This window comes from Macadamia integrifolia, unplaced genomic scaffold, assembly GCF_013358625.1.
Source record: "Macadamia integrifolia cultivar HAES 741 unplaced genomic scaffold, SCU_Mint_v3 scaffold1016, whole genome shotgun sequence".
Lineage (NCBI taxonomy): Eukaryota > Viridiplantae > Streptophyta > Magnoliopsida > Proteales > Proteaceae > Macadamia > Macadamia integrifolia.
In genome coordinates this window covers 324,427-339,733 of record NW_024868054.1, presented here as the reverse complement: position 1 = coordinate 339,733, position 15,307 = coordinate 324,427, and the positions used below count along the sequence as shown (strand labels likewise).

General features: G+C 39.2%; 1 protein-coding gene across 1 annotated transcript in view; it reads left to right on the top strand.

The window, feature by feature from the left end:
* The window catches only part of LOC122062387 (nudix hydrolase 16, mitochondrial-like), a 32,578-nt gene that overhangs the window by 4,327 nt on the left and 12,944 nt on the right, over window positions 1-15,307 (top strand). The window contains exon 2 of the mRNA XM_042626004.1: window positions 2,618-2,732. Coding sequence (XP_042481938.1) covers window positions 2,618-2,732 — 115 coding nt within the window. The remainder of the gene's footprint in view (window positions 1-2,617; window positions 2,733-15,307) is intronic.

The window sequence follows — 15,307 nt, the reverse complement described above, 5'->3', positions numbered from 1 at the left end:
GCTGGGTTGTGCCTGCTCAGTTATCTATGGCTCCTTTTAGGGGATAGTTTGAGATTTGAGTCATTTTAGGGGATATTCTTATTAGCTAGGAGAGAGCGGACCATCGTCCCAGTCTAATCTGAATGTTCTAACCGGCAAATATATGCACAGAAAAATTGAGTACAGCAGCTAAAGCTTCAAAGCATTAGCAGACAATAGCTGCAGTGAAAGGCATTTCTATTAAGAGAAGAAGTTTGAAAAGCAACTTCTGGGCCTTATTCATCATTGGTTGTCAAATTTTATAGTATTTTTCAACTACCTACTAAATTGGGGACCCTGCAAATTAACTTAGTAAACTTACTGAAGTTCACTATGTTTAGTTGGGAATTTGTGAGCTTATTAAATTAAATGTATTTTGAGGCATTTTGAATTTTTAACAAGAGAAGTGTAAAGGTTGGAAAACATTGTAATGTGGGTTGTTTCTAAAAGAAGTTCTTTAAATTGGAATTTTTTTTTTCAATAATTAGGTGATATTAAAGGAGTTCATATTTTATTCAAGTGGAGTAGGTTATGTTAGAAGCAAAATAAATCTTTATTAGATGAACTGTCTAACGATGTCCCTTTGTAGTACCCAAGTTAAGTAACTGGTCAATCTCTCTTTAAGGGAAGAAATACCAATTGATGCAGAATTGAGGCTGAACCAAGTTGACCCTTTTGGCAATCTCGACCGATACGAACAGGGCTTGGTTGGATTTTTTGGTTCACTAGGATCTTTTAGGATTTATTTTTTATTCAGGAAAATATAATCTTTTATTTTGATGTAGTTTTGAGCTCAGGTTGGCAAGGGACCTTCGCCTTAGGAAGCATGTAGTTCTAAGTTCGACTCCTCTTATTTCCTTCAGGCCACTTACCCGGTGGCGTTTATTGCTTTTCACAACTTTCGGTGAAGTTGAATGGTTTTCATTCAACCCTGGTATGGCCCGGTTCATGTGGTTGTGGGTCAGTTGGGCCCGAATGACTAGTCAGGCCGACGGGTTGGGTACCCGTGTTAGAAAAAAATTTATTTCGAAGTTTATTAGGCTAATTAGGGAGTTGCCAATTTCAATTTTATTGTGTTTCTATTTTAGTCTAGGTTTTAGGAGATATCAGGAGATTTTATTTGATTTCAGTTTTAGACTTTAATTAGGAAGTTTTAATTTCAGTATAAAAATGCGTGTAACCTAACTTGTTAAACATGATTTTAAGAATGAATTGAATGAACTGTTTTGGTGCAGGGGAGGTGCAAAACTAGGTTGTGTCACGTCCTTCCCCTCTTGTGCGATCACTCTCTCTCCCCCCTTCTTCCCTGCAATTTCTCATTCCCTCTTTCTTCTTCTTTACTGGTTTATTTCCCATCCCCTGTTTCTGGGTGATACTACCCGATCCAAAAGAAAGCTTTGCTGAAGCTTTATTCCCAACTGATTGACCCTGAGATTGGGCTTGAAGGTATCATCTGCTTAGGCGATTCAATCTCTCTGACCCAAATCCAAAGCCCCTCATAAATCTTGAGTGTGCAATCAAGTTTAAGACCTGCAACTAAAACCAGATCTGATCTCAGGGGTTAAATACTCCTTGTCAAGTGACCTTTGCAACTAGTCTTGCTGGAATCCACTGGAATAGATGAATTGATTCCCCATCTGAAATTTCAGGCCCATCGAAGTATCCTAAGGTGAGCTTTTCACTCTTGCTGTGGTTTGGTTTTCCGCCTCTGGCTTCCATTCCAAGGTTCAAGACGACTTCAAACCCCTAATTTTTATTCCCATATTAATTCCCCTCCATCTGCTCCTTATCACAGCTTGCCATTGAGTTTTTTCCATTCCAGGAATACCCTTTACACTACACGTCTCACTCCCCTTCTTTGTCGCTTCTCTAAAAGTGAAGTTCCCCATAATTACAATTCTGCCACTCCATTATAGATTCTAGTTATTTACATTTGTGCCATTCCATTTAAGCAGGATGGCCATTACCTCTTCTATTTGGATCTTAATTATTTAAGTGGGCCCATGAGCGATCGGATTCTGGTTTCGGAAACTGCATCCACATCACCAAGTTATGTGATTCAAATTGTGCTAGTTACTTTACTTTGTGGATGATTTGATAGTGAGAGTTTGAGATGGTTGACCAATCTTTACTGCAAGGAGCTTTGTAATCACAGTTATCTATCCACTAAAAAAAAAAAAAAAAAAAAAATCTCATTCGTACATGATGCAGTAACCATTGAATAACATCTTTTTTCTGTTTTTATTCCGATCAATCTTTTCTTTATGGTTCTTTACGAGGTCACATTTTGTATCATGGCAAGCCTCTTACTGTACTAGCTAAAAAAACTTGAATGGCCACTCATTTTCTCAAATTTTGGGGTGGAACTTTCTGATGAACACTTCCCCTTTTGCATTTTCCTAAGATTGCTTTATACTGTTAGTTTGAATGGGCCACTGTTGTGATGATTTTGAGAAGCATATTATATTAAGTATTTTTCCAGTAAAGCTCCATTACTATGAAGCTATGAGCTCTTGTTTTTACCTTCTTATATATGATTTCTTGTTAGATTGAGCCAACTTTTTTGGAAAACCTTTCTAATATGTAAGGTTTTCTATAGGTGTATTCCATTCAGGTGTAGAGATTCTGATGACAGTGGCGATGGTGAATCTGAGAAGATTGTTGAGGTGCTTATGATCAACTCAACTAGTGGACCGGGCCTTTTGTTTCCAAAGGTAAACTTTTTGATGAATATTCTTATTGCTGTAGCATATCTTATAGCAGTTGATTCTTTCGTACGGGATAATGTAAGGCTGATGGTGATACAGCTGCACTTGCATGGTTGGACCAGCATGACCGGCTTTGGAAGCCAAGAGTCAAGAAGAACCAGTCCGGCCCAGGGTTTAGTCCAACAAGGGTTGGAAATAATATTATTAGTTATTTGTCTTTTATTTCATGCCTTTTATTTTCTAGACTTGAACGTAGGAGTTAGGATTTCTTTCCTTGCATTAATTTTCTGTTATGGTTGTTTCCTAGTTTAGGCTAGATACTTTCAGTTGAGTTTCTAATTCATGTCTCTATTTTCCCTATATATAGGCTTTAATTGATGGACAAGTTAGAGTGAATTAATTGGAATGAGAATTTGTATGATTTATGCACTGCGTGAGTGTGTGATTCCCTTCCTTCCCCCTTTTTACTCTCGATCTTCACTTTCTTTCCTAAGGCCCTCCATCAAAGGCTAGGTATGGAACATCCCTGACCCCTAACCCCAGTAGGATCACAATAAAGCCCCAAAATATTATGAAGATCCAATGGATGGATTTGCAACAGAGATTAATTGCTCAGTGTCTAGCAAATAAGATTCAGGTGATTTTGTGTGGCACAAGATCAGAAGCCCAGATATGCTCTATACCTTGATCGAAGGTCAGCCTTGGACAGAACTTGACTGCCCCAAAATATCGTCTTATTCTGATTGTTAAATCCCCCTTCAAAGTTGGGTCTCGATTCTGCCCCAAAGGGTTCTAAAACAGAGCATCTGTGGGGAAAAAATCTTGGTATTTAACAAACCGTTTCAGACGGCCCTTGTTTTGGTCTGATGTGGCTGGAATCTGAAATTCAGTCAAATAGATTAACAGTACCAACAACAACTCATCCTTATCACATCTAAATGGGGTAGGCTACATGGATCCGATCAAAGACAGCAAAAGGAAAAGTAAAAGTAAAAGTAAAAAGGAGAGAATACAACACAACAATCAGTAAAATTTCTCATAAATGGGGTTGGCTACATGAATTCTTGCCCTCCAATCAGATCTATTTGAGGTCATACTTGAGACAAGACCTAAACTATCCATGTTTTTCTGTACTACCTCTCCTATGTGCATTTCAGGCCTGCCCCTAGCTTTTTTTAGCTTCTTCAATTTGAATCAGGTCACTCCTCACTGGTGCATCCTCAGGCCTCCATTGGACAAACAGAAATTGATGTAGATGCACATGCTGGATTATATTACAGAATAAGAAAGAAGGCAGCCTGTCCAGCTGTAGGACCAGATTTAGGTTGATTGAGCCAGCCTAATTGGCACCCAATTTTGTCCAGTTTTGGCCCATATATTACTATATTAGGGCTATCGAATCAGCCTCCTTATGGTTATGTTACTACAGTATTTAGTATACTGTTGGAGTCTTTCTAAGCTTCCCTATACAGCAGTTGATCCATCCAAACAGCAGCATCAAAATTTCCTTTTTTTTATCTACATCGAGCTTCCTTGCTGCTGCCCTTTTGTGTCTTGGTTTTGACCAATCAAAGTACAAGTTAGGGTGGGGTTAGTGATGCAGATACAACGGCACTTACCTGGTTGGACCAGCATGACCTGCTGTGGAAGCCAAGGCAAGAAGAACCGGTTCAACCCAAGGTTTTGGTCCAACTAGGGTTGGAAGTAGTTTAGTTTATTACTGTCTTTTATTTTCTCATGTTTGTCTTTGGGTAGGATACATAGGAGATAGAGGAGTTTGATTTAATGTTTCCAATGCAAGGAGTAGGGCATCGAGTTAATCAATGTCCTAACCAGTTGTTAGCATACATTGACGAGGACAACTTTATACCCTATGTATCAAAGAGCAATCGAAAACAGAAATAAATCTGGAGGTTGAATGCGATCGTGAGCCTAATGAGATTAATGATGGGGACAGTGATTGTGAGCCTCAACCGTTTTATGTGATCTGTCCTCTTTTGACTACACAGAAGATGCTTGAGGAGGACGATTGGTGCCGTAACAGTATCCTTTAGACCAGGCTGCGATGCAATGATAGTTTGTGTAATATGGTGATTGACCTTGTATTGTTGCTGAAGATGCTGTTCATAAGTTGGGTCTGAAAACTGAGCCTCATCCGAACCCCTATAAGGTTGGGTGGGTGAACAACAATAATCTGAAAATTCATGAAGGTGTTTGCTCACGTATTCCATTGGTGGACTGATTGATCAGTTCAATGTGATGTTCTCCCTTGAAAGTCTATCACATTTTTCTGGGGCCCATGGTTGTTCGACAAGAAAGCCAAGCATTGTGGATATGAAATACATACTCTTTTCAGCATGGTGGCCTTGAGATGAAGGGTTGGAAGTAGTTTAGTTTATTATTATGTTTTTATTTTCTCATGTTTATCTTTGGGTAGGATTCGTAAGAGATAGAGGAGTCTGTTTCAATGTTAGAGTCTACGTAGGAGTCTTGTTATTTTCTCTTTAAATACTTGCATATACTCAATGTTAGAGAAGACCCCCTTGGATATCCCCAACCACAGGCCAGCTTCTAGGACCCTTTTAGGGTTTTGTTGCTGGTCCTAGGAGGACCGTTTGACCAGCAGTCCAAGGCCTTTGGAGGCCTCTTGTGGAAGCTGCAGGCTTTCCCCATTTTTCTACTTGAAACCCTAATCTGGGCAGCTCTGTTACTGGTTAGTTCCTCCTCTGTTAACCCACTTGCAGCTGTCTTTAGGGGCTTATTTGGGGATAATATTAACAGACTGGAACCTGATCTGAGGCTAAATAGAGCCTGGTTGTGAGAGTTCTCTATATTCTCTCAGTTCAGCCCTATTTTCAGACTCTGATTTATCTTTTGGTTCCTTCATCTGTAAATCAGATCTGAGTTTGGGTTTGGAGTTTATTATCGATTGGGGTTGTTTGCCTAGTTGAACTACCTTACATTAGAAATTGTTAAGATTACCCACAAAAATAGGGAGTTTTGATTCCCTTGGATTCTTCCCACCATAAGAAGCTTTGACAGAAAATATAGGTCAGAAATATGATCCCAAGAGCTTTTAGGTGATAAGAATATCATGTAGAACTGTATTTGAATAGTCAAAATAGTCCCAAAACTGAAAGATCTTATACTCAAAGAAATCCAGAATCAAGGTAATCTGAAACTAAATCTAAAACAGGAGATAATTTTATCAGGAAACTATGGTCAAGTGTGAGAGGGGATCAATCACTGATGTCTGAATGTCAGTGTGGATTCAAACAGTAACTAGAATCAATGAAGCAAAGTGAAAACAGAGGAAATAACAAACAGGGACAGATTTTGGTTAACAGAAACATAACTGAACTAACAGTGGCAAAGGTATAATTGTTACTTGAAAATTGGTTGGTTGTATGTAACAATACCACAAATCAATAAACAATTTAACCAGTACTGCCTTCCAATTTTAGTTTTGAGGCCAAAACAGGGTTAACAAACAAGTGTCATAGAAACTAGGGTGATTTTGAATTCCAGGAGATTTGTTGGTCAGAATGTACCAGAATTTGGATCAAGTTCTCTTCTGATGGGGAACTACACTTGGTCAAAAAAAGGGGCTGGATAGGTCTTTCTTTCTACCATACTATCGGATCTCATGGACTACTGATTCTAGTCCGCACATTTCATTTAAGACAGGGAATTTGAATCTCTTTTTTCATTCAAACTAATTATTTTGACTGACTATTTTTACGTAGGTGATAAATAAAAAGGCAGTAGGAACTAGAACGGGTGCAGTAGCAATAAATGCATAGGGGAATGGATTGGGAACAGGTAATTCAAGAAACTCAGGAAAAAATTAGAATCAAAGGAAGTTTTCTGAGATTGATGTTACCTATTAGTGGATGAATGAAGATCTCAGGAACTTGTAGAGCAATAGTACTCAAAGAACACGAACAAAGAAGATCCACTCGGGCTTCTCATGACAAGTTGTCTTCTAGGTTAAGCATTAACCCCATTATCTTGATCAAACACAAAAAGTTCTTCATGGAAGAAGAGAGTAGCAAAACAACAGTTTTTGTTAAAATTGTTGGGCTTGAATGGTGCTCAAGAGTTGCTTTAATAACTTGAAAAGAAAAAGCAAGTCCACCAATTAGGAAGGTATTCAAAATGAAACACCCCAATCGGTAGTTGCTTGTTACAAGAAGAATCTACTATAAACTAACAAAAATAGAAACTAGTTGCTTGTCTCAAGGAATAAGGACAAACAACTTATTACAACTTAAATTGACCCACCGGTGGCTGAACTGAACCAAGGAATAAACAACTAAAACAAAACAACAATTCCTCCAAAACCGTGGGCTAACCTAGCCCTCCAAATTGTGGGCTTAGGTGGCCTTCTTCCTTCGAGAGTATGTCTTCAATTCTACATCAGAATATATGTCCCAATAGTTATCATATCTTGCAATCCATTTGAAGAAACTCAGCTACTGCTGACCTGGTCTAGAGTTGCTAAAAATAGGGAACCCAATCAACAATGCCTCAAGATATATCTTAATCTCCAACCACCCACCTTCTTAGGGAAACTCGATGGATCAGATTATGGAGCTTCAGCAGCACTTAAAAAAATATTCAGGATGTCTTGGTAGCCTTCCTAGCAATAAAATATTGGCTTTGCCAGGCCGATGTTTCTATTCTAAAAACCATCTCCCATATCGGAGGAAAGGTCCCTATTCTTCTTGTTTTTCTTTCCTAGGCAATATAGATGGCTTTCCTCCTATGGGATGAGAGGAGGCTTTTTCGCTCACCTCAGCTACCCTTCCACTACTATTGTATTGTCTAGTGACTGAATCTTGAATTAGATTTGATAGGCTGATACTCTGATCGGTAATACAATTAGTAGTAGTGGAAGGGGCAGAAGAGTAACTTAAGAGAGTCTCAGACTGAAGTAAAAATTGAAAAAAGAAAGATTTCTTTTCGGTAACACCCAGTCAAGAAGGTAATAGAATGTCCTCCGATTGGTTCAGAGAGAAGGTCGGGAAACGGTAGGGATTAGATCAAATGGAGGATGAAAGATTCTCCCGTAGCACAAGTTGCAGGTTATAAATAGAAATTGGAAATAAGAGAAAGCATAGAAGAAGAAGGGGAATAAAATGGGTTGAGCTTCTCAGGTTCTCACTCTTCCCTGGGCCTATCCCCCTCCCATAGGTCTCTCACCTCACTGCATCTTACAGTAAGTTTGCAAACACTCATTTTTTTTTAAAACTCAAATCTGTTGGGAATCAACTCCTCTTCTTGTATTTATAATAAGCAATATCAAATTATAATATAGGAAACCCAGTGTATGCGTGGGCTGCTTGATGACTAAGACTACTTGATTACAAGGAAATAGAAAGAAAGAAAATAGAAACTCCTAGCTAATAGAATCAAATAACAATAGAAACTCCTAGCTAATAAAAATAGAAGCTAAATATTAGGAAGGTTGATCTTTAAAGATCTAAGCAATAACTAAAAACTCCCCTCATGCTAGCTGTCCAAGAGGCCTTCTAGAAGTTCACATCTGTAAGGAACTTACACCCAAAAGTTCCCCACACAGCTGGCGTTCGATCCACACGATATCCCCCAAATTATCTACATGCAAGTTTGCAATCTGCTCCTTACATTTCTCCACGTTGCGACTAGATTAGGGCCCACTAAATCTGATCGTATCTCCTCCTTAAGATCTGCTGGTCAATGAGTATTAGTGGAAGACCAATGGCTGAAATTGATGGCCAACATAGGATATTCTATAGCCCCCAATTTTGGGTAGTTGTGAACTAGATTTGGAGCACCAAGACCAATTGAGGACTTGGTCTTCATCAATTCCCCACATGTGAAAAGACATTCAACTTCTAATTTTGATAAGTGTAGGCATAATTTTGTTTTTTGCATGTCCATCTTCAGCCCATAAAAGAATTTTAGGTAGTTCTTTGAAGATACATATGTAATCTAGAATGTGTGGAGTTTGTTCTTCAGAGTACTTTGAGGGAATAACAAATTCCACGTTTTCAGCTTCCACATCATCAGTCATGCCCATTGGATCATCCATGAACATGTCTTCAACCTGCTCTGCTTCATACTCGAACTCTTCAAGTTCTTCTTTGTTCACAGTCTCCTCAATGGTCAGAGCCACACATACAGATGGACACCAAAAATGTTTGTATCATTTTCATCCCTTGCATCTCAATTATCAGCATCAACATTCTTCCCATCATCAAATTCCAGAAGCTCACATATTAAGAGTTTTGGATTGGCTTAGAGTGCATAATAGAGTTAGTGTTAAGACAATTCGGGCAAAACTTGGCAAACTGTCCATAACCCTTGCAGAGTTGCAGTGGTAGCATTTAATGTCTCCTCATCATAAGACATAGGTGCTTTACCCTTGTTTGTTGTGACTGGTGGGGTTCTGGTTGGAACACCACTTTGCTTGCTTGTTGGAAAATTTTATCTAGCATCTCAGGTTGGTGGGTTGGAATGACAAGGGGCTGCTTAAAGTAGATCTTCTGACTCAAGTGCTTCCTCAAAACAGCCGTTCAAGCCGTGGATGTCAGTCACACCCATTTTGCCCCATATATCACCTCTCAATCCCAATCTGAAATGGGATTGAAGTTGGTCATCTTCTCTATCAACTTCGGTGCGAGAGCGTAGGTTGTCGAACTTGTCCATGTATATTCTTCTACCATCATTGATCCTTGGTGAAAGAGTATTGATCTGGTTGTGTAACCTCCATTCAAAGGTGGAGGGTAGATACTTCTCCTTCAAGACCTCTTTCATCTATTCCCATGTGGTATGTTCTATTTGTCGACGAATAAACTTTTCCTTATGTGTTTGCCACCAATTTTTGGATTCTCCAGTGAGATTGGTATGAACTAACGTCATCTTTTATTCCTCTGATAATCTGAACCAATCAAAATAGTCATCTAGGGCACTTAACCAATCATAGAAGACGAGTGGGGGTTGGGGTTGATGTTCCCTATTGTACTCATTCAGCTCGAGCTTCATTTTCTGCTTCTCATCATTATGTCATGGATTGTCGTCATGATCCGTGTCATCTTAGGTGGCTGGCCGTATTAAAAGAAACTTGGTAGACAACTTCTCAGTCAACTCTCACAGCTTTAGTAAGATAATCATAGTATTAAAAGAAGCTTGGGGGGGGGTTGTTGGAACTTTCCTCCGCCATAGCTTTGATACCAAATTAATGTAAGGCTAGGTATGGAACATCCCTAACCCCAATAGGATCACAATAAAGCCCCAAAATATTATGAAGATCTAAAGGAAAAATTTGCAATAGAGATTAATTTCTTAATATCTAACAAATAAATTCTAGATTCAGGTGATTTTGTGTTGCACCAAATCAGAAACCCTAATCTGCTCCATACCTTTGGTCAATCCAACAATACAGATTAATTGCTCGGTATTCGACGAATGATTTCTAGATTTAGGCGATTTTGTTTTGCACCAGATCAGAAACCCTGATCTGTTCCATACCTTCGCCGAAGGTCGGCCTTGGACAGCACTTTATTGCCCCAAAATATCTTCTTATTCTGATGGTTAAATCCCCCTTCAAAGTTTGATCTCAATTCTGCCCAAAAGGGTTCTAAAACAGAGCATCTGTGGGGGAAAGAAACTGGGTCTTTAACAAACAGTTTCAGCCGGGTCCTTGTCTTGGGCTGATGTGGCATCGATCAGGAAGGTTGAGTCAAACAGAAATTGTTAAGAATTAGGGAGTTTTGATTCCCTTGGACTCTTCCCACGATTAGCAGCTTTGGCAGGAAATACATGTCAGCAATCTGATCCCAAGAGGGACTTTTTGGTGATAAGAAAAACTTTCCCAATAATTATCATATCTTGCAACCCATTTGAGAAACTCAGCTACTGCCGACTTGGTCTGGAGTTGTTGACTGAAACAGGGAACCAAATCAGAATACAATTAATTGTATCTTAATCCCCAACCGCACAACTTCTTTCAGAAACTCGTTGGATCAGATTATGGAGCTTCAACAGCTCTTCAAAAAATTATTCAGGACGTCTCGGTAGATCCTCCCTGTAGAGCAGTTATAAATAGAACTTGGAGATTAAAGAAAACAGAGAAGAAGAAGGGGAATAAAATCGGTTGAGACTCTCACTCTTCCCTGTGCCTCTCGCCTCTCGCCTCTCACCTCTCACATTGCTGCATCTCACAGCCAGTTTGTAGACAAACTCTATTTTTACTTTTTAAAACTCAAATATGTTGGGTACCAACTCCCCTTCTTGTCTTTGTAATAAGTAATATCAAATTACAAAATAGGAAATACGCCATGCGTGGGCTGCTTTATGACTAAGCCTACTTGATTGCAAAGAAATAGAAAGAAAGAAAATAGAAACTCCTAGCTAATAGAATCCAATAAAAATAGAAGCAAAATATTAATATTAAAATATCTCAGCAATAACCGAAAACTTCCCTCACGTTGGCTGTCCAAGAGGCCTTCTAGATATTCACATCTGCAAGGCAACTTACACTCAAAAATCCCCCATACAGCTGGCATTGGATCCACATGATATGCTTCAAATTATCAACATGCAAGGCTGCATTCTGCTCCTTAAATTTCTCCACGTTGTGACTAGAGTAGAGCCCACTAAAGCTGATTGCATCTCCTCCTCAAGATCTGCTGGTTGATGATATTACGGGAAGACCAATGGCTTGAATCGATGGCCAAAATCCTCCAAATTATTGCTAGCTTTGAACTAGATTTGGAACACCAAGACCTATTGAGGACTTGGTCTACATCTATTCTCCCCAGTTAAAAAAATTCCACCTTGACTCTTGATTTGTGTAGGAAATCTTTGTTCTGCATGTTCATCTTCAGACCATAATAGAATTCAGGTAGTTCTTTGAAGATACAAATGTGTGGAGTTTGTTATTTAGAGTACTTTGAGGAAATAAACAAATTCCATATGTTCAGCTTCCACATCATTAGTCCTGTCCTTTGGATCGTCCACGAACGTGAATGTGTTCCTCTTTATCATTTACAGTCTCAATGGTTGGAGCCACACATAGTATGAACGCTAAAAGTTTTTGTATCATCTTCATCCTTTGCATGTCCGTTATCAGCATCATCATGTTGTACATAGGTTGTCCTTGTTGGCAACCTTGGCCACATGTCAGTGATGAGGTAGTCAGATGCGATGATGTGGCAGTGTATGGTCACTCTGATGACATGTTAGTGCTCAAAAGTGTGTTGGCATGGTTCAAGACCTCGATAAGATCTCACTATTAACTTGGTTTTTTTGCTTGGCGTGATGAGAGCACATGTAATATATGAAATATACAATATCTTGGTCGAGATCTCGGGATCTTAGTGAATGTCTTCGACTCGACTTGACTCAACTTGACTCGGTTGAGTTAGACCATGTCACGTGGGGTATATATATATATATATATAATTTCGACACTCAACTTGACCCAACTTGACATAAATCGGCATCTCTCGCTTCTCTCGCTTTGTTTTGAAGAAAAAAAATGAGCTTTTGGTGGTTTTCCTTGCCAAATGTCTCCTCTATAGTGGAGATTAACAACTTCAACACTTGGAGATTAGAGATAAGCACTTCATCATCAACCTTTGGAGATCCTTTTCTTCTTGAGAACAGTTTTAGGTACCTTTTTTTCGTGAAAACATGGTCAATAGTTGTTGTTTTTATTGTGGAATAGCCTAGGGTGAAGGGTCAAGAGACTACCTACATAGGGTCAAGTGCACTTTTGGGTTTGATTTTAAAAGAATGAGGTTTCCATTGTGTTTGCAAGGGCCTAAAATAGGCCAAGTGACAAGTTTAAGGGGCTAAATGGCCACCAAAACCAACCACCGAGATCTTCAGGCAAAAAAAACCAAATCTTGGCGAGATCTGGCGGCATTTTTGCCTATCGAAACCTATGTCGAGATCAAGATCGAGATCTTGAACCTTGGCCAGAGGTTGTTTGAGTGTAGTGGATATGGTAGTGATGTTTGTTATGCATTTCTAAGCAAGTTGCGGCAAGTTTGGCCAATTTATGTTCGGGGAAATTTTGGTCACTCAAGATGGTATTTTTTGGTTCCTTTTGGAAAGTGGTAGAGTGTTTCGTGTTCTTTCTAACACATCCAGAATTGCCTCGTTCGGACGTTGAACAAGATATTTATGGCTAGCACAAGCTTCAGGGGAAATTTAGTCATTTCACACAACTGGTTCTAAAGACGGGTTATTTTGGACATTTGTAGTGCTTTGAGTCGTGAACACAATGTAATTTGTCTCGTCGCGATTCGAGGTTGTATAAATATTACGATTCTTGTTCGATCACTCTAAGAAGTAAAAAGGGGGAAGCTACTGTTTTTCATTAAGACGTAGTAATACAAGGGAGATTATTTTTTGGAGCACCGGTTGATGACTTTATGTGCAATTATTAAAAGTTCATGTGATACCTGATGTGCGTTCAATATTGATCCACGTTGCTAGGGGAGTTTTTGAAATGTTTTTTATGAAGCGAGGGGGCTTTGTGAAATATATTGGAGTTTGTTTGATTCCGATTCATGGCTTAGGATGCAGGCACATCACCCTGATGTGAGATCGGTGGTTCACGTATGTTTGCATTGAAGCAAGGCAAAAATGATTTCTTTGTGCGCTCTGTGGTTGGTGGAATATATAGAATTTGGGTGTGCTGCGCTTGTACCTCTCCAGATTTGGTTGAGCTCACATGATCTGTGTGCACTTAGTCTCGTCGCCGAAGATTCCATTTTGTTAGCTCGTGTCGACTTTGCACTTGTGTCATGGATCGATGCACATTTGATGGTCAACATCTTTTCCAGCCTAAACTTTGCAATCTGACGGCCATCCGACCTCCCGCTTCTTCGACCTATCGCTGTTCAGAAAGTTGACTGACAACATCTGAATCCACCAGAGACACATGTCAAGTGACGATCTGCAGCACTTTGTGATTCTCATCTGTCGGCAGAGATGCTTCCCTCGACACAGATTTGACGCTCACTTAGGTCCGATTTTCTATAATGCTGATCTAATGGCTGCGATCTGCGCCAGGATCCCGTGGTTCACGGGTGCACATAGACCTCTAAAAAGATTCTATCTGAATGTTTCTAGAGGCCGGACTTAAAACCTCAGGTCTCACTTATTCTTACACCATTTGGGGATGGTTCAAATTGCAGTGTGCTCGTATTTTCAATGGCTACATTTTACAAGCAAGAAAATAGAGTGTAGGTGCGAGAAAACCTGCAGAAGTTGAAGAGAAGATACCCTCCCTCACTTTGAGTGCATTGAGTGTGAGTTTCAAGAGCTCCATTAATAGGGGTTGGATATGGTGGACGTGTGATCAAGGCTTCACATTGAAAGCAAAAAGTAAAAAAGAGAAAAAAAAAGTGAAGAAAGAAGGGGTTTTGTGGTCCCCTTGTGCATTGATTGAGAGGAGACAAGGAGGGTTGATTGAGTGGTTCTCAGATTGTGTACACTGATCTAAACTTTGTTTATTTTCATATGCCATCTGAGTGATTGTATGTATGGTAGATATAGTGGATGTGTACTGTATAATGATTCTAGCTTGTGTTTCATTGTAGGGCATCAATGCAAGCCCAACTCTTGTTATCTTACTGGGAGAGTATTCTTAAGGGTGTCAACATAGAACTGGAACCGAAAACCGAAGTCAAAACCCAAGCCGAACTGAGCCAAATAAATTCGGTTCAATTTCGGGTATGCAATACTGGTATTGGATTTGGTTTGGTTTGGTTTTGGATCGGCCTTTAGAGCCGTTGATTATAATCGAAACCGAACTGACTACCTTATGAAATAAATCCTCACCTTAAAAGGGATGCCTTATTTAATAACATTGAGTCTTTCTTTATTAGTTTATTATATTTACCCAACAAAAGGTTCCTGACATGCTGACAAAGGTCAAATGGAGGCATTGAAAATTGGGAATTGAGAAGGGTATAAATAATATAAAATAGAAAAAAGTACAGAAAAAACAAAGGGAGGGGAGACAAAATGGACTTTTCTTTATTCATTCTTAGATTTTTATCTTATCTATAACTTTTTTACTAGCAAAGCTTGATTCTCTTCTCACTTACCGTAGAGTTCAACTCTTCCATTTCTCAGTCCTTTTCAACCTTGGTGGTTTAGTTAATCTAATAAGACACAGAAGCACTCCAGCGATTACTTTGGTCTTCAAAGAACTCTAGCGAACTTTGGATTTCCTACAAATTCTTCCCCTCGGAGTCCTATTTCTCCACTGATAGAGCAACAACAACCGTTGAGCCTACAATCTGCGAAACTTTGAAGTACGCCAATGATTTCAGATAGTAGCAACGAAGGCCTGCAGAACTTCAGATTTTCTACAGATTCTTCACCTCATGGTTCTTTTTCTCTATCTATTCAATTTTACCTCTCATTTTTCATCTTCTCTTCTTCTTCCTCTTACCTACAGACTACAATTTTCTATTTTTTCTCTTCTTTTTGATTTTTACAGATCTGATGTGGAGGAGAGGTGAAAGAACTATTGCCTTCATCATTCTTACTTCAAGTCCATAATTCTTTGCTAC